The 23,415-nt window shown below is 38.7% G+C and overlaps 4 protein-coding genes across 5 annotated transcripts; all 4 read right to left on the minus strand.

Annotated features, from left to right (window-relative positions):
- Positions 1-2,724: 2,724 nt before the first annotated feature.
- LOC6582268 (proton-coupled amino acid transporter-like protein pathetic) lies at positions 2,725-13,913 on the minus strand. 2 transcript variants are annotated; one of them, XM_002007935.4, is made up of 8 exons: positions 13,651-13,913; positions 7,438-7,492; positions 7,306-7,370; positions 5,136-5,231; positions 4,905-5,055; positions 4,041-4,843; positions 3,864-3,975; positions 2,725-3,802 (listed from the first exon to the last, which is right to left on the minus strand). In XM_002007935.4, the coding sequence occupies exons 2-8, from the start codon at positions 7,450-7,452 to the stop codon at positions 3,632-3,634; spliced, it is 1,413 nt and encodes a 470-aa protein (XP_002007971.1). In that variant the 5' UTR covers positions 7,453-7,492; positions 13,651-13,913; the 3' UTR covers positions 2,725-3,631. The 2 variants fall into 2 exon arrangements, with proteins under 2 accessions (XP_002007971.1, XP_015017844.1); XM_015162358.3 differs by lacking the exons at positions 7,306-7,370; positions 7,438-7,492; positions 13,651-13,913 and adding an exon at positions 5,303-5,358.
- A 1,699-nt stretch (positions 13,914-15,612) lies between these two features.
- LOC6582269 (leucine-rich repeat-containing protein 59) lies at positions 15,613-18,065 on the minus strand. The gene is made up of 4 exons (XM_002007936.4): positions 17,822-18,065; positions 17,217-17,276; positions 16,878-17,144; positions 15,613-16,816 (listed from the first exon to the last, which is right to left on the minus strand). The coding sequence occupies exons 1-4, from the start codon at positions 17,927-17,929 to the stop codon at positions 16,256-16,258; spliced, it is 996 nt and encodes a 331-aa protein (XP_002007972.1). The 5' UTR covers positions 17,930-18,065; the 3' UTR covers positions 15,613-16,255.
- A 256-nt stretch (positions 18,066-18,321) lies between these two features.
- On the minus strand, positions 18,322-19,759 carry LOC6582270 (40S ribosomal protein S9). The gene is made up of 4 exons (XM_002007937.4): positions 19,657-19,759; positions 19,227-19,471; positions 18,854-19,040; positions 18,322-18,578 (listed from the first exon to the last, which is right to left on the minus strand). Exons 2-4 carry the CDS (start codon positions 19,447-19,449, stop codon positions 18,401-18,403), a joined length of 588 nt encoding a protein of 195 aa, XP_002007973.1. The 5' UTR covers positions 19,450-19,471; positions 19,657-19,759; the 3' UTR covers positions 18,322-18,400.
- Positions 19,760-20,318: 559 nt separating this feature from the next.
- On the minus strand, positions 20,319-20,920 carry LOC6582271. Its single transcript, XM_002007938.2, has 2 exons — positions 20,524-20,920; positions 20,319-20,468 (listed from the first exon to the last, which is right to left on the minus strand). The coding sequence occupies exons 1-2, from the start codon at positions 20,890-20,892 to the stop codon at positions 20,319-20,321; spliced, it is 519 nt and encodes a 172-aa protein (XP_002007974.1). The 5' UTR covers positions 20,893-20,920.
- Between the last annotated feature and the right edge of the window lie 2,495 nt (positions 20,921-23,415).

The following is a 23,415-nucleotide window of genomic DNA, read 5'->3' on the forward strand; positions in this document are numbered from 1 at the left end:
GTATTGCAGCTGCTGCATTTGCATCTGTGAGTGATCATCAGCAATTTCCTATGGCTTTTACATTAAAGACCAAACACAATATTAGTTGCCATTTTATATTTTGCGCTTTATTTGTTTAGGCCAAAGTGGCAACAAGAAGAGCATAAAGTATTAATAAAAACATAAATACAAACATAAAACAAGATACATTATTGGCAACGTAATTCATTAATCTTGTTGTTTAATCGGGCAGCTTGGCGTCGATGATGCACCGAATCGTTTGGGTCGATTGGACGGGCTACTTCACTTGAAACTTTCAATATTTTGGCTGGCAATATCTTAGTTATTCAAAGCAATAATTGTTTTAGTATTTTATTTTTATATTTTTATGCTGTATAATTTTTTTTATTATTTTTGTTTTCGGACAGAGCAAACTTTTGTTTTTTGTTTTGGTAATTTTTCTTTTTCTTTGTTTTTGTGCTCGTCTTTTGAAAGTGAATGTTTGTTATTGTTTTTGTTGGATTTTGTTGTTGATTGCGCTTCAGTTGAACAATTTTGTATAATGTTTGAAAATTTATTGATTGTTTTTGTTATTATTATAAATATTTTAATAATTTGTGTAGCTCTCGCGGCGGCCACTCAAGCTGGCTGCTGAAGGGTTCATCTCTGGGGACCTTGAAGCTGCTGTGAAAGTGAAATGTGAATTGTGATCTTAGAAGTTCGAATCACGTTTTTGATCTGTATTCATAACTAGGTATAGCTATAGCCATATTCCCACGAAGTTTGCATTTAAAATTCCAATTGCATATGACAGGCCATAGACAATCATACCAAGTGAGCCAGCCAGCTGAAGTGAAAGCCAAGAATGGCTCACAAAGACACCGAAACCGAAGACTCAACATTTGAAATGCCAAACACAAAGCACAGCAGCAGCATAATCATAAGCAACTCATGTAGTTTACAAGATAATTATCGCCGTTACACAATGGCTGTAAATGGTTTTACATTACCAATTACAAGAGCGGAAACCTAAGCCACAAATCGGAGCAGCTTCTGGCATGGGGGCTTCTATTGCAGCTGACCTTGGCGCCATCAAATGAAATCAAGATGCAACCATCAACGTGCACAGCATCCCATTGACGATACAAAACAACATGCTGATGACAATTAAAGATTAATTATTTTAAATCACCGTCGACCTTGGAATAACTCAACTACAACTACAACTACATCCACAACTACATCCACAACTTCAACTTCAGCTTCAGCTTCAACTTCAATTTCAGCTTGAACTAGCCCATGCCTAGCATCGCTGTGGGCAGCTCTGAATTGGTAGCAAATCATCTTTGTTGTTTGCACTCTCGAGTCACGAGCTAATTGGTTAGCAACTGCGGGTTTCCTGGAGCGTTTTTCTTACTCTTTCTGCCATCGATTACAAATTGGAAACGCTTCGGTTTCAAGGATTTCCTAGCTAACATTCCCACGTCGAAAATAACCAAAAAAACAAAACCTTTCGAAACTGTCGCAAAATCAGAAAAGTGACAAGCCAATAACACGAAATGCTCTCCAGGCACAGCTCAATTGTTGAGAGTGTTGCGAAGTCGTAGTAGCATTAGAGTGGTTCGGCAATGGCCTCCAGAGCGCATCGCATCGCACAGCGCATTGACTCAAAGGTTACCCAAATTGGCCCACAATCAGGTTCAATTGCCTTTAAAGCCAATTGCCAATTGCCAATTGCGAATTGCTGCTCGGACCGTCTCGAATTCAATTTGTAATCAGACATGCCTTGGGACCTACATAGATAGATGCGTTGTGTGTGTGTGTGTGTGTGTGTGTATATTTAATGCCAATTACGCATGATTTAAAATTTTTAATAATTTCTTCAATTTTTCATATTTGGGGCCACGTGCTGCAGCACTGATCAATTAAGTAAGGCTGTCAAAAATCAATATGAGGCTCTAGAAGATATAGCTCGACTTGCAGATACCCTGTGTTTAATGACAGACAACTGTTATTTTTTTTTTTTTTTTTTGTATAGGAATTGGAAGAGATTATCCAAGAGCTTCACTCTCCCTGCTTATGCAGCTTTAGAGTGTTCCTCACTTATATTAGGTTCTTAAATTCGATCCAAAATTAAACAATTGTTATTTATATAATAATTAACTCTGCTTTATTTTTTGCTCTTGTTGTTGTTGTTGTTTGAATCTAAACACTTTTCAAAAAATTAAACAGTTACATATCAATCTTCGCTGTTTTCGTGGACAAGTTTTTACATAGAGCTTTTCATACATGGCATATACATACTATATATACAATATGTTCAATTCCGAATAGATTTAGCGAACTAAGATAAAAGTTAACTTTTGGCTTCATAATTAAATTAACTTCGTTGTAGTTGTTGCTAGGATTTGTTTTTCAGTGCACGAAAATGATTTAAATGCAAAAACTGCTTTTGAATTCGTTTAAGCTTCGGTATAATTTTTGCTTTAGCTCTTTTGCATATTATAAATATTTAATAGTAAAATATTCTTGTTTTAAAGCTACATTAAAAATACAAATGTTAAGCAACAAAAATGAAGTATGCATTAAGAATATCGTATAATTGAATATTATTCTCTGATTTTCCAGGCCCTTTTTGGGCTTTCTCTTATTTTCTTTTCTAGCAATTTGAACTAAATATGTTTGTATAAAAAATATATAATTTGAGTAACAATGTATTTTTTTTTGCTTGGCTGGCCTCCCTGCAAAATATATATACAAAAATAAGTCTTTTTTTTTTTTTTTTTTTTGAATGGCTTACAGAACTTTAGGGAGACCAAGAACCAAATCGTATTGCTTATAAACTAAACATGCTAAAAACAAAATGAAATGAAATGAAAATGTTTGCAAAATTTTGGTTTTTGTTTTCTCTTTTTATGTAATACTCTTTTAGAACAGAGAGGATGCAAGCGAAATAGACGGACAGAATAAAAGGAAGAAAGTGCTATCAAAATCTGTTTTGCTCATAACGAACACACACTAAGATCAATAAAACTTTTCTCTGAGTGTTTAGGCTAGTTAACTTTATAGCATTGGTACTAAAAATGTACTCAACAATCAATATACATTTATGTTTAAGCTAATATTTTTCTCCATTTTTTTCATATAATTGCATTTGCAGGTGTACTAAAACGTGCTAAAACGGACAGTTTTGGTGCTGTGTGTGTGTGCTAAATAGTTAGGCACTCGAATAGATAGTTTAACCTAGGTGTACTATGGATTAGCCATGCGCTTCAGCTTTCATGAAAAATTTACAAAGTGTGGGCGCAGTTTTTTTTTTTTTTTTTTTTTTTTTTTGTTTTTTTTCTTTTTTTTTTTTTTACATCTAACAATAGTTAGATTCATAGGAAATAAACAAGAGCTAATCCCGGCTGGCTCCCTTTACAAACTACACACTAAAATGTATATGTCTCATCAAATGGTATACAAATAGTGCATACAATAAATATACATATGTATGTATGATGTATACATATATATAAATATGAATATATCCCTTGGTAAAGCATTGTTTGCATACTTGATGCTGCTGTTGTTGTTGTTTTTTTGTTTTTTTTGTTTTTGTGTTACGCACAGGAGATTATTTTCATATATTCTTCCTTTTCCCAATTACTTATTGGGCTTCCGTGGACCCGCTGTAGACCTTCATGATATCCTGAATGGCCGACAGAGAGCCAAAGATAAGGGCCGCAACGCCGCACAGCATGATGACGATGTTCTTCCATAGTATCCAATTGCCAGGACCGAAACCGGAATCCCAGTGCACGACAAGCTCGATGATAACCTAAGATAGGATGGGATTAGTTAGGCTCACTTTAATTGCAATCTGTTTCAGTTGCACTTACCGGAAAGATCAAGCCGAGTATGGAGAAGCAGAAGGCGCCAATCAGACCCATAAATGGCGCTATGGTTGGCACTGAAACGGCCAGCACTACAGCAGCAGTTACCAGAACGGTGCTGCAATGAAATACCAAAGGCAATGAGTACAATAGACTTGTGGAATATATTTTGTCGTAGCTTACCGCAGCACATAGTTGACGAAAATGGGACGCTTGGTGCAGCGCTCCTTGATGCCATCCCAGACGATCTCCAGGCACACAAAGAACTGCAGTCCAAATGTGCAGTAGACGGCCAGGGCAATCAATACCTTTACAGCCTGGGCGGGCCATTCCTCGATGGGGAGATTCAGAGTGATGCTCTCGCCGGTCGCGCTGCCATAGCGCAGATAGCCAAGGAAGCCGAGCAGCATGTAGATCAGTGTGACGCCAGACATGCCCTGGCTGAGCACACCGCAAATGCCGAGGAAGTTCTTGGGCGTCTTCATATTGTTTTCCAGCGGCATGACCACACCAATGGCCTCCATGGCGAAGATGGTTATGGAGAAGAAGGCGGGCAGCGTAGACAGGGTGACGAGGGAGCGTTCCTCGATTGGCGGCAGATCCTGGACCAGATAGTAGAATGTGATGCCCAGGCCCAGACCCATGAAGACATTGGCAACCATCGAAACGGGCGCCAGGTACTTGAGATTGGGCACCCAGGCAATCAGGATCAATGGCACGAGCAGTATACAGATGATTACACGCGGCTCAATGTCGCGTCCCGTCCAATGCACCAGCACCTGCTCAAAGTTCTTGGCCACGATGACCGTGTAGACGGAACAGGTGCCAAAATAGGTGAGAAACAGGCCAAACAATATGGAAAACTTTGCCACGGGCGCAAAGCCGCGCAGACTCTTTGGACCCTTCTGGAATGCAGCCTCCGCGATTTCCGCAAATGTCATCTTGGTGCGACGTGTCTTATAGTACAGCTTGTGACCGCATTTCACCTGCAGATTAACTGTATTAATAACCTGCTAAGATAATCAAGGGGATAGTTCTGATACTAACCAGCACGTAACTGCAGTGCGTGCAGATGAAGGCAGTTAGGATGGTGGCAAAGATGCCCATAACCAAGCCCGAGTACATAAACGCATATGGCATGCCCAAAATGCCAGTTCCCAGTGAGGCCTTCAGCAAATGCGTCAAAGTTTCATTATCACTGCAATCAACATAGAGATAGAGAGTGAGAGTTAGTAAGAGAGATCTTTGATTATGTCCTTATGTGGCTGGGGGACTTACGTAGTGGGATGCTCATTTTCGCGCATTGTAAACGGGTCGAAAACACTGTTAGCCAAGGCCTGCTCGGCATCTGATTTGCGTGGCTGTATCTTGTATCTGCAAAGAAAAGATAAGAAAATAGTTAGTAAAAGTGTAAAGTAGTTGGCCTTAAATCATATCAATGCCACCTCAGCTCCACATGAGTGGGTTCTAAGTCGCTCATTGTCATGCTCGTATCTGAACCGATCTGTACTCTGGTCACAACTAAAATCCATCAACGTGTGCACCATTTTCTTTATATATGCTGTATGTGACAGTCGTAAGTGAAATTCTTTGCTATGGAATTGCTGCATCTGCAATTATCGTCGACGCGTCTCACTCGCTGTTTACAAGCTGTGCAAAACGCTAGAGAAACAACAAGAGCAACAACGTCTAGCCCAAAATTGGACAGTAAATGCCAATTGTGATTGGCTAGTTGGTTGCTTTTGCACTCAGCCTGATTCCAAGCTGCCAGCGCATTGCATCAGCTACAAACAACAACAATCAACGGTGCAGCCAGCCCGCTGCAGCAGCATAAAAATACCAGTGAAACATATCAATGAAAAATACCATTGCCTACTTTTAGGCAGCGCAATAAAATTAATACAAAAATCTTTAAATTTTAATTTCAGCTATATAATATAAAAATAAAACTTGTTGAAATAGCAAACAAAATAATATAAATTATCTCTAATTTTATTATAGATATTTTTATATATTATTATCTGATTGAATTTTCTGCTTTGTCAACTTGAGCAAATAATTAAAATACACTTAAATTTATATCTAGTCATTTCCTTTAAAACCACAAAATCATTTCCTGTAAGAATCTTTTATAGCATATGTGTGATAAGCATTTAACAAACCGCACATACAAAATATGTCTTTTTTTGGTTACGCATTAATCTATAAACATACATATATATGAATATAGAAAAATATATAATCTCTTACTTATTATTGTAGTTTTTATTGTTAAAGCATTTTGATTATAAACTCATTAAATCAGTTATTATCATTTGAAGAGCAAGGTCTGCTCACAAAAATAATATAAAAAGGTTATCTTGCCCGATTATTCTGTTTAAATTCTGCTCCCAGAATTTCGTGGAATAATATATTTTTATTTGTGCTTTACGACATTACCTCGTTGTTGATGCTAAAGCTAATGTCATTCTAATTAGGAAAATTTATTTATTTACTTGTTATCAGTGAGATGAAAGCTCAATTTTCAATTCGTGATCAGCAATATTTATATTATGTTTCTCAATTCTCATGAAGAATAATATTTGCATTCGAGAAATATAATAAACAAATTGGTGTTCAGTTCGCAAAAACAAAAATCAAAGTGAATATAATTATATAGCAACAAGTCGAGACTGCTCGACTAGGAGATACCCTGAACCCTCTAAGCTCATATTCTACTCATTCTGCACTTCTTTTATGCATAAACATGCATCCACACGCACGCTGCTCTGCGCTGACTGCGCAGTTAGCAGCGACAGCGCTTGGGCAGCACTGCAGTGTGGGCAATATTATGAGAATTTAATTGTTGAATAATTTCTTTTTCATACATATACTTTATGGGGTCTGCGATGATTCCTTCTGCCCGTTACATACTTTTTCAGAAACCCATTATACCTTGATTTCCCATTTTCAATGGGATCAGGGTAAACAAATATTTGCAAACTTTGAGCTTTGTCTGAACAGCAAAGTACGTAAGCGATTATCTGTGTTCATAGAATTGTATATATGTATGTGTATTTAATTATGAATTATTCCCATTCAGACCTGAAGCTGCGAATTACACCTATACGATTAGGCAAATAAATATATATATAACTAGATCTAGGTCTAGTTAGCAACTAAAGCAACAATTTGTTGTTGCAATTATAGGCAGTAGCTGACTAGTTAATAACTGTGATCATCAACCATATATATACTTGTATGGTGGGCACATAATATCGCTGCATGACAGAGCTAATTTTTGTGGCGTCTGGCTAATTGGCCAGCCGTGTGACATTTGGCGGCATCATTGTACAGCAATTTGTCGGGCTAAACTTACATTTAATTGGCGAGCACGCAAAGCCAATTGTTGGCTTAGTTAATATATTAGATCTCTTAATGAAAGAGAGGGAGAGGGGAGGAGACTTACTTGTTAGTGCCGTCGCCGGGCAGGAACTGTTCCATTTCCTGTGGCGCATGTTTCGCGCTGCCATCCTGTAATCAAAAATCAATTGTGAGTCCAACAATCAAATGGAAAATCGTAAAGTCTTTAGCTACTCACTATAATGTTCACCATTGTGTTTATTTGTGTGTGTTATTTCGCTGCTATTTTGTCTCTGAAAGTAGAGAGAGAATTTCAATATTATTAGTTATGGCTGGAGTGTGTAGGAATTAATAAAATTCGCCTGATTGAATCAGCAGACAATGTCTTTAATTTATTCACATTTTATGCGTCCAATTGCCTTTTAATTGATTCGTGGGCCGCCGCACATTTAATTTACGAGTAAAAGGCATTTGATTTAATTTATTGAAACTTATTCCACGCGTTTTTTATATATAGAATGCTCGTTCAGCAAATTAAATGAGAGCATTTGGTCTGTCTTGGCGTCTATCAATTCATCTTGATTGGAAATTCGGCAAATGAAACGAAAGTAAATTGGGCTTGTCTATGTCTAGCTTGAAATTGAAAATATCTATATATACAATATATATATCTGTACAATTGTGTAACTTCTTTCAAGATTCAAGGCGTGGTAAACCTGGAAAGCACTTCAGGCCTCTTGAAGGCTTGGCAAATCAAAGAGTAAAACTTCACCTAAAAAAGTTTTATAGCTTAGAGATCAAGTAGAGCCGAGAGTGTGGATAGACTCTTATTCAAACAATGAGCGAGCATCGTGCAGTCAGCTGCGCTCGATTGCACAATTCGTTTGACTTTTTCGTTGCTGTGGAGATTTGCATACAAATGTTTGTTTGGTTGGGCAATTGTTCGACGTATGACAACTTATATTCACTTAATTTCTCTTTATGTCACTTAAGTGCCATCTAATGAGTTCTATATTTAGACTTGCTATCAATGAACTCTCGCGCTGTGCCCAATTTGGTCTGTTGTGTCGAAAATGTTCTTTTAGCGCTGTCATTGCTATGATGAGAATCGAAACGCAAATTTGTTTATCCGCCGCGGATCTATTATTAATATACGAGTATATTTGGGTAAATCTGAGGCAGCACAAATTGAATTTTGTTTTTAGCCATTTCACATGTGCTACACTTCACATTGTCGAGTGGCGAAATTGTCACAAGTTTTTTGTTTTTATTTATTTTTTTGGTAAGGGGGCGGCGGCACATTTGCCTGTCACATGCGTCAATAGAAACAGCCTTGTACTTTGGCTTTGTGTCACAATTTGGCTTTCTAATTTTGCTGCTGCTGCTGGCAATTAACACTTTGCTGGCGTTGACAAAAATTTAGTAGCTCAAACGAGGTGAGAGCTCAGCTGTTGCTTATAGAACCTTTGATATCAAGTGGAGACACGTGGGCATGGCTCAGCTTCAGGCTATGTCAAATTTCATATTGAGTAGTCGTTCGTATGTGTAATATATCAAATGGCACAGATAAATTGGCCTTTGTTTTGGCCAATTTACATGAATATTCATGCGGCTGCGTAGACACATTTCAATGTTCAAGTTTCGTTCGTTTATTGGCTTTATTTTCTCATCTCCGCTGAGTTCAGCACATTTCTCATGAAGGTTTAATGAACTTCTGAGCGGTCAGAAACGCGTCGAAATTTCTTGACATCAATCATACTGCGCTCATAAATAGCCCAATTATTAATCAACAACAGAAAGGAAATCTGATTTAATAGCACTTCAACAAAGTCTCAAGCTTTATCTTAATTGCATTACCGTAATCGCCGTAAGAATTATACTCTTTCACCAGTAGCTCCTTAAGAGTTAAAAATTTATATATTTACGATCCAGAGCCGATTGCCCGCGTCACTAGAAGCACGTATATAAAACACTGATAAGTCACGAGTGAGATAAGATCTTATCTGAGCATTATCGTAACATAACCGGAACGAGCAGGCATGAATGAAATATATTGTGTTGGCGAATATATAGAGTGGGGTCTTTTAGTCGATAGAACATATGTGTGTCTAAATGCATATTTACCTCATCATGTATTTAACAACACACATGAAAGAACCTTCACCCAGTGCGAATTGGCACAGTTTATTTAGTTCGAGTTCTTGTTTGATTCGTTTATATTTAGTGGCGTTCCCTGCTCGCCCCATATCTCATTTGTTGTCTTCGTTCTAGACCCAGAGAACCGGCTAGAACCGGTTGCGTTTAACCTTTAGATAACGGATCGATTTATATCATTGCCAAAAAATGTATAAAACAAAAAAAAAAAAAAAAAACCCTAAAATTACTTTGTGTTGCGTGCACATAGGAACGCTCCCACATGACATAGACAAAAAGTGAAAACTATATATATATCAAGATATATCAGATGTTGTAAATTGATGCCCTTTCAAAGTTCACTCAATGTTCGTATTGTCATTTCAATGGAATTTCTTAGGAATTGCCAAAAATATACACGATTTCATCATCTCAATTAATTTCTTGGTCGTGTTTCTTTTTATATCTTTGTGGGTTGGTTTGCTGCTCTAATTGAAGCTAGTTGTGTTTGAGGAAATGTCGCATAGCCGAAGAACTAAAGATTACAAAAGAATAAATACACATCTTCTACATATATTATGTGGATATCTGAGGCAGGCTAGCCGATGATAAATTGGGAAATAGCTATTGACAAGACAAGACTAAAATAACAAATTCTTCCAGCAGCATCTAATGCGAGACGACCTTGAAAATGAAATTTTGACAAAGGCTGAATCAATTTGGTATATTCTATTGAAAAATATTCAAAACGAATGCGAATACAAATACGAATGAAATTAGACGTAGGCAAGAGTAGAGGCCCATTAAGATTTACTAAAACTGAATCAAATGTGTTGTACACTGTAAATGACAAGCAAGCAGAGAAAGAGAGAGAGTGAGAGATAGAGAGAGGGAGATAGTGAGAGAGACGACTGTTGCGCCTATGTGACGTCATGCTGTCTCCTCTCTTTGCAATTCAGCGCAGCATCCTGCTTTGAGAGCGAGCTCAGTTCACTCTCTGGACGAAGCGGCCAGGCCCCTAACCAAAATTAAAAAAACACGTGCTCTCGTTTTAGAAATAAATATGTATGTAAATATTTATTTGGCCCGCCACATGCAATTCTCATGACGCTTGGTCTATACATATACATTCTTTATAAAAAATGTTGTAAGCTATATAAATGTTTTCTTTCATATCACTAACAGGAATTTACATTACATTACATTTACATTACATTATTGAATACGTTTATTTTTACATCGATAAGATAATAAAATTAAAAACCCTGAATCATGAATCACACAGTTTTATATGCGAACCACTGTATATATCTATATGTACAAATACTTTTCAAATAATTATGTTTATATTTAGCATCTGGTGATGTGGGAACTTGCAATGTTTCATAGAAATTTCATCAGCTACAAATCGCCATGCTTGGGTTCATGTTGCATTTGTGTAATCAGAAATGTTATTCTTATTAATGCGAACCAGCCACAGTAGGGAATTTTTCCCTAACAGATTATGTTTCAAAATGTTTACAGTGAAAAGTGCCTACGAATTAGTGCTCTAATACTATCAAACAAAGACAATAAACGCACTATCCGTACTATTCGCTCAAGATCAACAACAATATATGACGCAGGCAGCAATAGAATTTTATAGCTGCTGTTTAAATAATAATGCCATCATATTCAGGTAGCATTTAGACTACTACTATTATTATTATTGTGGGCACGTGAGACGCTCCCAAGTGCATTCGCATGCCTTCGTAATGTATTTGTATATAGTAGGTATTCGTAGGTAATTACCATTTCGTAGATAAGTGCAGAACTTTAAACAATTAGAGTGCTTTCGAGAGCTTTTAAGTTGCATAATCAGATAAGAGTCCTATACTCAGTTTATCAATGCAAGACTATTTACGAGATAATTTATAGACTAAATGTCAAATGCTGAACTATGAAGTGGCTCGACCCCTGGAAAGCTCCTCTAACCATTGAGCGAGTGGTAACGTTGCCGTTGCCATTGCCACCTGAGCTGTGTGACTACGTTACGGTAATTGGCTGCATCTAAAAATAAATCAATTTGTCTTGAGGCCGTGGTTCTTCCACGCTCTACCACCAAGAACTCGAGTCAAGTCCAGACGAGTCAAGTGCAAGGGCGTGTGCAAACAATTTGCGCAAATTGACAGGCAAACAAGAAACCATATCGTCAAGAACAAACGACAGTTCGGAATAGAACAGCAAATGCTACAAAAATAACAGTAAACAATGGATCGAATACTAGTGGAGGTGCTCTGGCTAGTTTAATTATAATTGCAATGGATATTAATGCCAACAAAGTGTTAAGCTAGGTTTTCCAGCAGTCCCAATCTAGATAGTTAATCATTGATAATTGATCTTCGGAGTATATAGGTCATCCAACCAAGAAAGATTTCCAATATTTATGCATTATTTACCTTACATCATAGTGTCAATTAAAGTTTGAATATTGATGACTGATCTATCTATAGAGAGACCACTCTACGACTCACTCAAATACAATTCTTTCAGTTGAATTAAGAGCTTCTATACAACAATCTATTTTCCACTCAATCTTTGCAATAACTCAATCTTTGCAATAAGCTTTAAAAAAAACACACACAATTAACATAAAGATTTGTTCTAATGAATAGAGATTAGCATTTCTGAGAAAAACAAAAACCCGATTGCTGCCCACGCGACAGCAGTTGCTGACGTGAACCCTGCATAAAGTTCTTGCCCTTATATTTTCGCATGCTGACGTCACTATTTTGCGCCTTTTCTACCATTCGCTTTAGCTGCGGACATTCTTTTTAATGTTAATTATCGCAGCACACAAAAATCAATAGCTCCACGCGGCATTGGAAAGTGTTGGTGCCACTATGCAGTCTCACTTAATGCCCTCCGAATGGTAATAGATAAGGTAGAGGTGTTGGCTGAACACCGAAGGTCGCCTCACATTTGTATTTGCCTTTTATGGTTGATTCTAATTTTTTTTTTTGTTTGTTCAATTTTCCCGAGCTTTTCATTACAATGCAATAGCCTGAACGCTCCTCTGTACGTCAGCTGGCATTAGTGTCCAAAGATGTGTGTGGGTGTGTGTGTGTGTGTGTGTGTGTGTGCGTGTTTGCGTGGGTGTGTTTAGCTCACTGCTTGCTTGGGTGTTTGCCTGCACTAAAGCCTAGACACTATACAGCTAAAGCACAATTCAATTTCTCCCTTCAAATGCTCAATTACCTTTGAATAACGCACTTTGGGGAAAACACGGCATGGCGCATCAACAATTTCAATGAAGCTCATGCACACACTGACAACAACAGCAACAACATCTCAGACATCTGCAATCGAGTAAATGAAGCAAATTTTCTGCACAACCGAATGGTAAATTAGAAAGCGCGCGCCTAATTTGTGTTGTCGTTTAATGTTACGTGTTACGTGATATAGATTTCATTCATTGAAAACACGTCGAATGTGCTATGCAAATCGGAAGTGTGTGTCAAAGGTCTGCGAAAAATGCCGCCACAACGTAATATGCAAGTGAAGAGAGAGAGAGAGAGAGAGAGAGGGAAGAACCTAAGGGCGCACAGGTACAACGCTGGCAGTGAACCAAGTCAATGCTGTAGCCGTTGCCGGTGCTGTCGACGTCAGCTGCGCAGCGAGCGTTCGCTTCGTTTTGCTTACGTTGCCGGCGCGTGTCCACGTTAAAAGGGCATTTTCTTTTTACCTGTCAGAAATTTGTATGGCATTTGCATGAATACATATCTCTGGCTGCGGCTTTAAATGGTTTACAGATACTATATAACAATATGCAACGGATTCTCGTGCGCAGCACAATGTTGAAATATAATTGACGTTAATCTTTTGTTGTTCAGACAGGCCTCGTGAATATGTTGAATAATAAGTGTATTAACCAAAAAATTGGTCATACAAATGTTGTTGTCTGCTTATTTTTGGGTCACATTCTATATCGGTCTATGGTCTATGGGTATCTTTCATCAGTGCATGCTTGTGTAATTTTGACATTTGCTCATTAGTTTAGAACGACTGTACGTACTTAATTGGGCCATGATGTTAACGATTTTGTTAGCCGCTGCATGTAACGTATGCGTTTTATCGGCAGCCCATATTAACGCTTTACTATTGCCATGCATTCCGTCTTCTATTTCTAGACATCCAAATTTGTGCCATGTGCTTGACACTTTTCTTACTTATGCTCTTCGCATGCACGTCCAAAAAACTGTCTTGAGTGTGACGTACACACGTAGACAATTTTATTTTTATGGGTTGTGTGTGTGTGTGTATGTATGTATGTACTTACTTTGCTGACTCTTGCTAAAATCGTTGGCTTCCTTTGGTTTAGCACTTACACTCTGTGCACAATAAAGTTTTTTTTTAATTTACACACTAGCTAACTTGTATTTTCTCGTCTTCGTACAAAATTTCTTATAACGTTGAGGCTATTGTAAAATCACTAATATTAGGTTAAAGAATGCACACGCTCTTTAAAATGTTTAACAATTGTCGCACCGCCTGCAAGGCATTGACCATGCGGCCCAAAATTCAGCATGCGACTGACGCTAGGTTGGCCGACCATCGTTTTTAAACGAAGAGCGCGCGTTGAGCGCGCCAAAAAAAAAAATCCGTTAAACAACACTCAAGTTGAGTTACTCAGCACCACTGACCAGAGTGTGTGTTCTCTGGTCAGTGTCAGCACGCAGAAGCAACTCAACGCAAAGCAATGTGGCTGTGCACGTTTTGCCACTCTCTCATCGTCTCTCTCTCTCTCCCACTCTCTCTCGCTCTCTTTGCGGCACTCTTTAACAAAATAATACTGCCTTAGCTTGTTGTTAAATAAACAGTCTATAATGGAACACGTCTTTCTATGGTCTATTAAAATGTTAAAAGTTATTCGAGATATCAGCAAATCTTTCTAAATACATTTGTTACAGCAAATTCGACTTGTGAGTTGGCAGTGCATTTGGCTGAGCAAGAGAATAAGGATAAGCATTAGGATAACACGTTGAGAGGTTGAGCTGCAACACTACCAACCCTCTTGGTCAGAGGCTCGGGTCACGAGAGCATTAGAGAAGCGTCATGAGAAGAGCAAGGGCCGTTCAGACTTGCCACCTGGCTGACGAAATCGTTTCAGGTGTTTCATAATCACAATAAATGCTTTTAAAGTTCTCTCTCCTCCCAACGGAAATGTGAAACTTTAAAATAGAAGCGCTGCAATACAACACGCTACGGCATCCGATTTGGTTGCTGATAATGATAAAAACTCCATTGCGTCAGCAAAAGCGTGCAGAGCTAACCCTTCAAAATAATAATAATAATAATAATAATAGTAATAATAATGAAACATAAAATTTATTTGTACTTCAATATTCTAGTATTAAGTATTTGTATATTAGAGTTCCAGATCATTTCAAAAAAGTGTTCAACTATTCACTTATCGCAGCTACATATCTAATAAAGTGCAATGTCATGTCGATTGGCATCTAATTTGCACATCCATCAACCATAAATACATAGGTACGTCATCAGTCTAGGGATTTCCATTCAATTGATAAACAATACAAATAAAAAGAACTGGTGAAATTCGCACATGTTGGATACGCATGTCATTCTTGAATAAATGAGACATGTACATATGTATGTGGCAGAGTTAACTGTTTTTCTAGCGGCTCATGATAAGGTGTGTGCCGTGTGCTTTAAAACTTTTAAAGTGCTACCAGATAGGTCGCTAATTGGCATTGATTTCAACTTAATAAAGAGTGCCGATTTGGTTTGGTTAATCAGAAAAGTTATTTAAGTTGAGCTAAGCTATTAATAGATTTCAGTTGAGCGAAGCATTGAAGATATCAGTACATTCAAATACAATTAAATTTTATAAAAAAAGATAAAAATAAATGCGTGAAATAAATTAATTATTGAAGTTTGCTCAATGGACAATGGATTTCTGATAATATATATATATATATATATATATATATATATATATATATATATATATATATATATATATAGATATTTGGACAATGGATTTATGATATTTGAATGCTACTTAGCAATTAAAAGTTGATAATCGCAATTCATTATTATTATTAAAACTGCCTTAGCCTTACCCTTACTAAATAAGCACAAAAGTGGATTATAAATTACCGATTTCTTTGGTCTATTAAAATGTAAAATTTTATTCCAAAAATCAGCAAATCTTTTTGTATACATTTGTTATGTTTTACGTACAATATATATAATTTAAAATCTGTATGCATAAAAATTATATGAAACCACTTTCCGTTTACAGCAATAAACGAAAGAATTTATTAAGATTAAGAACAAAATACTTTGTATATTATACAATAGATTTTAAATCTGTTAGCATAAAATCATAATCCTTACTTGAACTGGGATTTAAACAAAACAAATCAAAATATTTGTAAATTGCACAAGAAATTCTTACATAGATATTAAGAATCTGGTACATAGATAAGTGTTTTATAGCCGTGTGAAGCACGCTGACTGTGTCTGTAGTTTCTATGAGTGTGTTTGCCAGTTTGGAACTGTCTATCAGTTACTATTGAGTTTCTGTTTGATCTATTGTAAATGTTAGTTAGAATTGATATTGATTGAGAGTAGTTTACATTGCATATATATTATATAGCTCTGATGCTCTATGTGTGTGTGTGTGAGTGTGTGTGTGTGTTTTTGTATGTGAGGTAAAAATTTCTTGCCAATGGACGTAAATACTTAAATATACAAATATATGGCAGTACATTGGGGTCTTTCAATTTTGTTGCATTGGTCTCTCTCCACTCGATCAAAATTCTCAATCTTTCCCACACACGCGCTATGCATCCGATTTTCATTGACTGTTAACCTATTTGAAACCCCGCGCTCTAAGGCTTCAAATAAATGAATCGTCAGTGCTCCTCTGGCGGAGTGCGAAACTCTGAGATCCAGTCGGTGACGCGCAATCGAAAGATTTCCGTTTTGGTCAGTATCCAGTCGCGATATTGATGCGGAATATACTCCACCAGCTTATCCGCAATGTCCGGATTCTTGAACATAATCATATAAATGATGAGTACATTGATCATGAAGAGCAACAGAAATGTCATCAGCGATGAGAAAGCAACACCCGATAGGGTTTTGAGCCACCCTCTCCTTTTACTGCTACTGGTGGACTTTTTCTTTTGATTGCTCTTTTGATTGGTTGTGGATTTAATGGGACCGGCATTAACTGGTTTGATTGTGAGCTCGTTTTCAGTTGGGGCACCCGATTTCTTTGACTTTGACTTTTTATTGGCTTTGCCGGTCTTTTTGGATGCCTCGCCGCCATTGGCCTTTGTGCTCTGGTTGGACGTGGAGCTGGCGTCCCCATCGCCGGACCCAGCCAATTGTGAAGAGCTCGCTTGGCGCATTTGGGCGGCTAAACGTTCACGTTCAATGAATTCCGACTTGTAGTTTGCACAAATGTTCACCTGCAAAATGTGAGCAAATTGTACATAAAAGGCCACTCAACTGAAGTGCCACTTGTCTTACAGTATTCTTGGCCGCCTGTTGGCAGTCCTTCAATGTGGAACAGCAGCCAACAATTTTCTGCCAGGCGGGCGTCAAGGGATTGCCCTTCAAGTCTAAATAGCGCAAGCGACGCAATCGACCAAAGCTCAATGGTAAATGCTCCAAGCAATTGTCGTATAAGTCCAAGTGACGCAGATGCTCCAGATGGCCAAAGTCTTCGGGCAGAAAACGAATTTGATTCTTGCTCAGATCCAGCTTGATTAGCCGCGTGAGCGTGGTGAAGTTGTGCTATGGATCAGTAAACATATGCTAATTAACTAATGTGCTTATGTATATATTTTCTTTGTTTTTCATACGTACGCCGAGTGTGGCCAGCCGGTTGCTGGAGAGATCCAGGAAGACAACCCGCTTGAACGAAGCCTGCGAAGGTAAAATATGAACTAAATATGAGTCGAATTTTAAACAGGAAGTTCAACAACCAAAAAAGAAACCCCCGAACACAACAGTAGAATACAATATTTGGCAACTTTCCCGTGCCACTCAGTGTCCGAGGGGTGGTAGCTGCGCTGCCAAATCACAAAAATCAACCCCCTGAAGCAATTTCGGCAGCACACACACATTCATATACACACACGCACACATACACATGCATCTTCCTTATGCGGCGCTCTCAAGTGTAAATGCAATGCAGTCAACGTCAGCGTTAATTGCAAACCAGCCGGCAGCACCAGGCATCCATGCTGCAACAAAAACAACAACAACAATAACAGCAATCGCCGTATTCAACTGTTTGTGCTGGCGAGAGCGAGACAGGCTATAACTGGCTAGACAGCCAGCGCTTTGTTTGCACTTGTGCGTCGGCAAGCGTATCAGAGGGGTCAGAATTCGGCTCAGTACAGAAGATAATTAGCGATATACGCCGATATTATTGTGCTTAATCGTGGCTCTGCATATAATTTACTCACAATTTCACGCACTGGTATTTCCGTCAGCTCGGAGAGGCTTAGGTCACAGTTTTCATCTTCGACCCGTTCCTTCACGTTCACTTTTACTTTATCAACGCCTTTTGGCATATTTGCTAGCAGTTTGCTATTTAATTTCAATATTAAATTCCTAACAACTATGACACAATTTAGAATGCCAACTACTCCAAATGAAAACCAAAACACAGCTGCACTCGCCAAAAGCCGCTCACAGACTGCCGGCGCATGGTATGCAGCACACGATGACAACGCTTTGAGCGAGCTACACGACTCAATTGAAGTGACGTCACAAGTTTAGGCAACAGCATAGTCGGACTCTGTACGTGTATACTCTCTCATTGTATGTTGGCGAAAGCGATACACTTTACACTTGCTGCTCTCACTAAACACGTGTTACATCTCGGACCAATTCGAAAGTCTGGCAACGCGAAAAACCCACCACCACAAATGGACACACATATGTATGTACATACAAACTTGTATTTGTTTTTTCTTAAGGACTTTACATTTATTTTGTAAATATTTCCATTTTATTTCATTAAAAATTAACTGACTTGCAGTTTAGTCCTCCTCTTCTTCGGCAGCTGCTGCACCACCACCCTGGTTCTTCTTCAAGTTCTTCCTCTTGACACGTCCGGGACGGCCGCCACCGAAGGGCGACTTCAGGGAGAAGTCAATGTGCTTCTGCGAATCCAGACGCACCACGAAAGATGGAATGTTGACCACCTGCTTGCGCACACTATTTAACAGAAAAAAAGAAATAGAAATATTAATACAGGCAAATGGATTAACTCAGCTCGGAGCTATCAAGTTGGAGCAAACTGTTCAGTGCAACTTACGCTATGTAGCTTTGCATTATGGTCTGTGTGAACAACTGGGTGATCAACAAACATGACCAAAAGACGTTGAGAGTCGGTGCAAGCTCTGCTTTGTTCTTGGCTTGTTCGACTCCCAAGTGGTCTTACTGAACATTATTTTCTTAGCATTTAGAATTGTTGTCTGGCGTTAATTTACCGAATGTGACGCTGACGGATCAACACGCGTGCATGATGGATGGACTTGGCCAATCCAAGCTTGAACACCTGGGTCTGCAGACGGCGCTCCAAGAAGTCCTCTATCTTCAAGCCGAGCACGTAATCGAGCTTCATGCGAGACTCATCCAAGACACCAATGCGCACTAAACGACGCAGCAGAGCGTTACCTAAAGAAAAAGTGCAAATTATTATATTTAATAGTACTAAACAATCTAGAAAATGGTATTTGATTTGTTTCAGCATGTATTAGTTAACGTCAATGTGTATTCTGCCAAGAGGTGTCAGTAATATTTTAAATACAAATCATCAAGATATGGGTAGCAGTTGAACGGGGGCATCATCTGCCAACTTACCCTGGAATAGACGCTTTTCATCCTTCTCTTCCAAAGTCAGCAGCTCTCGGGCAGCCTTACGGATTTTGGCCAGGGCGTATTTGACGCGCCATACTTCGCGCTTGTTGCGCAGACCATATTCGCCAATGATCTTCAACTCCTGATCCAGACGTGCCTTTTCATATGGGCGACGTGGAGTCACATAGGTCTTCGAGAAGACCGAGGGTATGCGGCCGTTAACCATGATTCCAACAATTCAACCGATACTGTAAAAAAAGAGGTTAGATATTAATCGCACTGTATAACTGACATCCGTGAATACTTTCACGAAATTATAATAAATAAGTTTTGCTTAGGTATTAAGATAATATAACTGCACAATATTTCAAATAATAATAGCTATTATTTGCCTTATTTTTTAATTATTTAGGAGACCACAATTTCAACATACATCCGGCTTGATGTTTCACGCTGAAAGAAAGAGCGATTCAAAATTAGAGAGGAGACTCGTCTGGTTAGTGGCCGCACTGTAACGAGTGACTGCTGTTAATGTTAATGCTACGTGAAATTGTTGCCACTAAATAAAACAGTCTGGTAGCACTTTTTTGTGAGAATAGCAAATGACTATTTTTCTTATCGATAAATAAAAACGTTGAATATTCAAAGGTTGCAAATCGTTGTTATATACAACTTTAAATATAAATAAACAAACTAAAATAAATAAATTGATTTTAGTGGGATACGCGTGCATAAAGTTGCACCTCAGCTTTCTATTTCTTGAATACGCTTACACGAAGGAAAATGTCGTAATTTCCCCTTGGTGCAGGAATATCGGAAAGCAAATTAAAATTGTTTATAGTTCCATTTACCACTAAATCATACTGCAATACAGAATTTTTAAATCAGTTGATTTGATTAGTACAGTATAAACTTAATGGGAGCAGCTGTGATTTATATTCGAACGCTTTTTAAAAAACACTGAGGCTAATTTCGAAAATTTCGTTTCTCATATTTCATAATTTTAGTGCAGCTCGGAGTAAGCTCTTATGAAGTAACTGAACTCTGGGGATACGTAAAAGAAAATTCACTTGCTTATACAGTATAATTTTATTGTTAATCAGATCGTGTGACAAAGATTTTAAGTTCTGCACGCCAAATTTTGGAGACCGAGAGTTTGACGTTGATCATATATTCCCCGTTTGGTAAGGGCAGATCTATCATGGAGCCCCGCTCGTAAATGAATCGATTAATTATAATGTCGTGCTGTAATCAGAATGATAATTATTGACAGGACTCAGTTGAATCAACTGGAACTCACGTCATACGGACACGTGTGATTGAAGTTAGAGACAGCCACGAAAGTCTTGTGAAAGGCGTGAAAGAATATGTAGGCCTTCGGATTGCGCATGTAGTAGCAAAAATCGATGCTCTGATTGATCAGGTAGGAGCGATAGCCGTTCGACTTCTTGAACAGTTCCAGATTGATGTAGATATTGTCCACAGGCCGCTTATGCAGCACCGTGTACATACTGAAGGCAGCCATGCCCCTGCGTCTTATTGTCAGCTCGCACTGCTTGAACGTGCAGTAGGCGGTATCGTAGCAGCGACAGATCACATTGTTCAACTTGAAGTGACTACACCGTACGGCCGTACAAGCGATAAGTACCACAATTAACAATTTCCACATATTGTGTTCGGCCAAAGAGCCAAAGCTGAACTAACTGATTGAAAATGTTGCCTTGCTAACGTTGACCCCAAGCGTGACGGTATTAAAAAGACATTTACACAAATGTTCAGCTTCATTTGTAAAGAATTAATGTGGTGCAGAGATTTAATTTTATATATACGCTATATATGTATATACATATATGTATATGTGGCTACTTATCGACATAATTAATTATAATATATTGTATATATACTATAGTATGATTCATTAATCTAATCGCACTGAAATCCTAATAAAACGACTGAAGTAAGTATTTCCTCTAAGTATTTATTCTATGTATTGACTATAAGTATTACCTTCCAAGTGTTTCCTCCAAGTATTTATTGCTTAGCTGAACGATCACACACGTCACCTCACTTCACTTTACTACACTGCACGACTGACCTCCACCATGACAGGACAACTGAAGAGATGCTGCGGCTGCTGCCCTTTATATAGGGCAACTTTCACCCATACACTAGTCGCGCTCAATGTTGTCGACTATAAGTGACCAATGGGAGCACCCTCTGCTGGTAGCACTGTTCATGTGACGTCTTTTCAACGAACTTCGTGCAGGGAGAGACACGGTAAACGTCGGTTGTTCAACGACTTCGTATGCGATCGGACAGGTACCTCTCTGTGCTTGCCCCGATCGTTTGGTTGAGTTACGCGAAGAGAATGGTTATTTGTCTATGTATGCATACGAGAGCTGCAGTCGTCAAATACACCAATAGCGAGCTTGATCTGACTATGTGCATGTGTGTGTGCATTGAGTCAGTCTCATCAAGATTAATCGTATCTCTCTCTCAAGCGTCACACGAACAGTGCTGCCAGCAGAGAGTGTTCCCATTCGTCATTTATCGTGTACAAGTACATATACATATACAATTTTCTCTCTCAGCTCTAAGCTCTCACCATTTAAAAAATATAATAAAGCCTTGATTATCTTTGCTTAAAAGCAATAGACAATAGGCCCATTTATACCAGCAGAGTGCAAAATATAACGACATAATATCACAGCTAATAATATTAAGAATATGCAGTGCTTGTGTAATAATGTTTATTTTCTGATATTGATCACATACTCATATCGACAATCAAAATCTTGACGTAATTAATCCAATTTGGCTTTCAGTTTAATTATGTAAAGTGTTAACTGCATATTGTTGGCTCACTTGCGGCCTGCGTCCTTTTAGCAATAAACAAATAATATGAATCAAGTTTACATTTTGACTCGAAGCTAAAGTCAATTTTGTTGACCGCAAGCAAAGTTTTGAAGTGCTGCAAAATATGCGGGTGTGTGTGTGCGTGTGTGGTAAACAGCTATTTGCCACATGTGGTGCAAACAACAAGTGATGCATTGCAGCTCGATTAGTTTTATTGCCATCCTGCGGCAATTGTTTCGTTGCCTTATATCACTTAGTGGCAACTGGCGGCATGCGGCATGTGGCATGTGGCAAGTAGCACGTGACAGCCTTTGCACTTGCCGCTGCCGAGCGCTTGCAACGAGCCAAAACTTTTAATTAGACAAATTATAAGTTTGGCCGCTCGCGCTCGTTAAAGCTCGTCAGCTCAGGCAACGCCACGCCAAAAAACTTAAATATTCATAATGCACATAAAACTCTGGATATTCATGATTTTCACAAGCTCAATGTTTACCTGTGGCAAAAACTTTTGCCATTTGGGACAGCCGGCTGTCAGTTTTTTGCCATAATTATTAATCCTGATGGGCCGGTCGTAAATGCCATCAGCGTTGATTGGCTCTTAACTGATTCTCTTGGCCTTTGGCTGGCGTCTTGTTAATTGAGGCAATTCAAAGTGGCCAAAGGTGCAAGGCAGAGTCGAGGGCTTCTCCTCTTCTTCTACATGTGGCCCATGTGGCAGCAAAAAGTTGTCGTTGCCGTCAGTTGACGTCTATTTTCTTTCACTTTTAGTTTTCACTTTGGGTCGCATGTGTGCAATGTGTCGTATGCGTGATGTGCCATAAATTATGCTACCAAATCGGAGTAGGCCCTCAGTTTTCTAGCCTACCTCGGGGCTGACATGCTGAAATAAATAACGGGCGCTGGCAAACGCCTGGCGACAGCTTTGGCGCCGCTTCAACCGGAAACGGAAATACAATTTTAGTAATTTTCGTGAGTGACCAAAGGCAGCTAGAGGAAATTGCCAAAAATAACCCAAGGCGGCCAGCGGCAGCAACTTAAGAGTTGCTCAGCGTTGCGTGTTGCTCTTCAAGCTGACGTTTTGTATTTGTTTTTATTGGCGTGAAAAATGTAATAAAGGAATTTCTGCCTTCATTGTCATGTGTGTGTGTGTGTGTGTGGGTGTTTCTCTTTGGCACTGACCTAAGCGCTGCGTCCTTGCCACGACCCAACTTGATGAAGTTATGTACGTGTTCGTTTATGTGCTCTATTTGATGGTAGTTGATGCTTTGGGCTCGATCCTGGTTATAGTGCTTTTTAACTGTCTCCACAAAAGGCCAACAAAAATGTTGCCCATTTG

This window comes from Drosophila mojavensis, unplaced genomic scaffold, assembly GCF_018153725.1.
Source record: "Drosophila mojavensis isolate 15081-1352.22 unplaced genomic scaffold, ASM1815372v1 contig_74, whole genome shotgun sequence".
NCBI lineage: Eukaryota > Metazoa > Arthropoda > Insecta > Diptera > Drosophilidae > Drosophila > Drosophila mojavensis.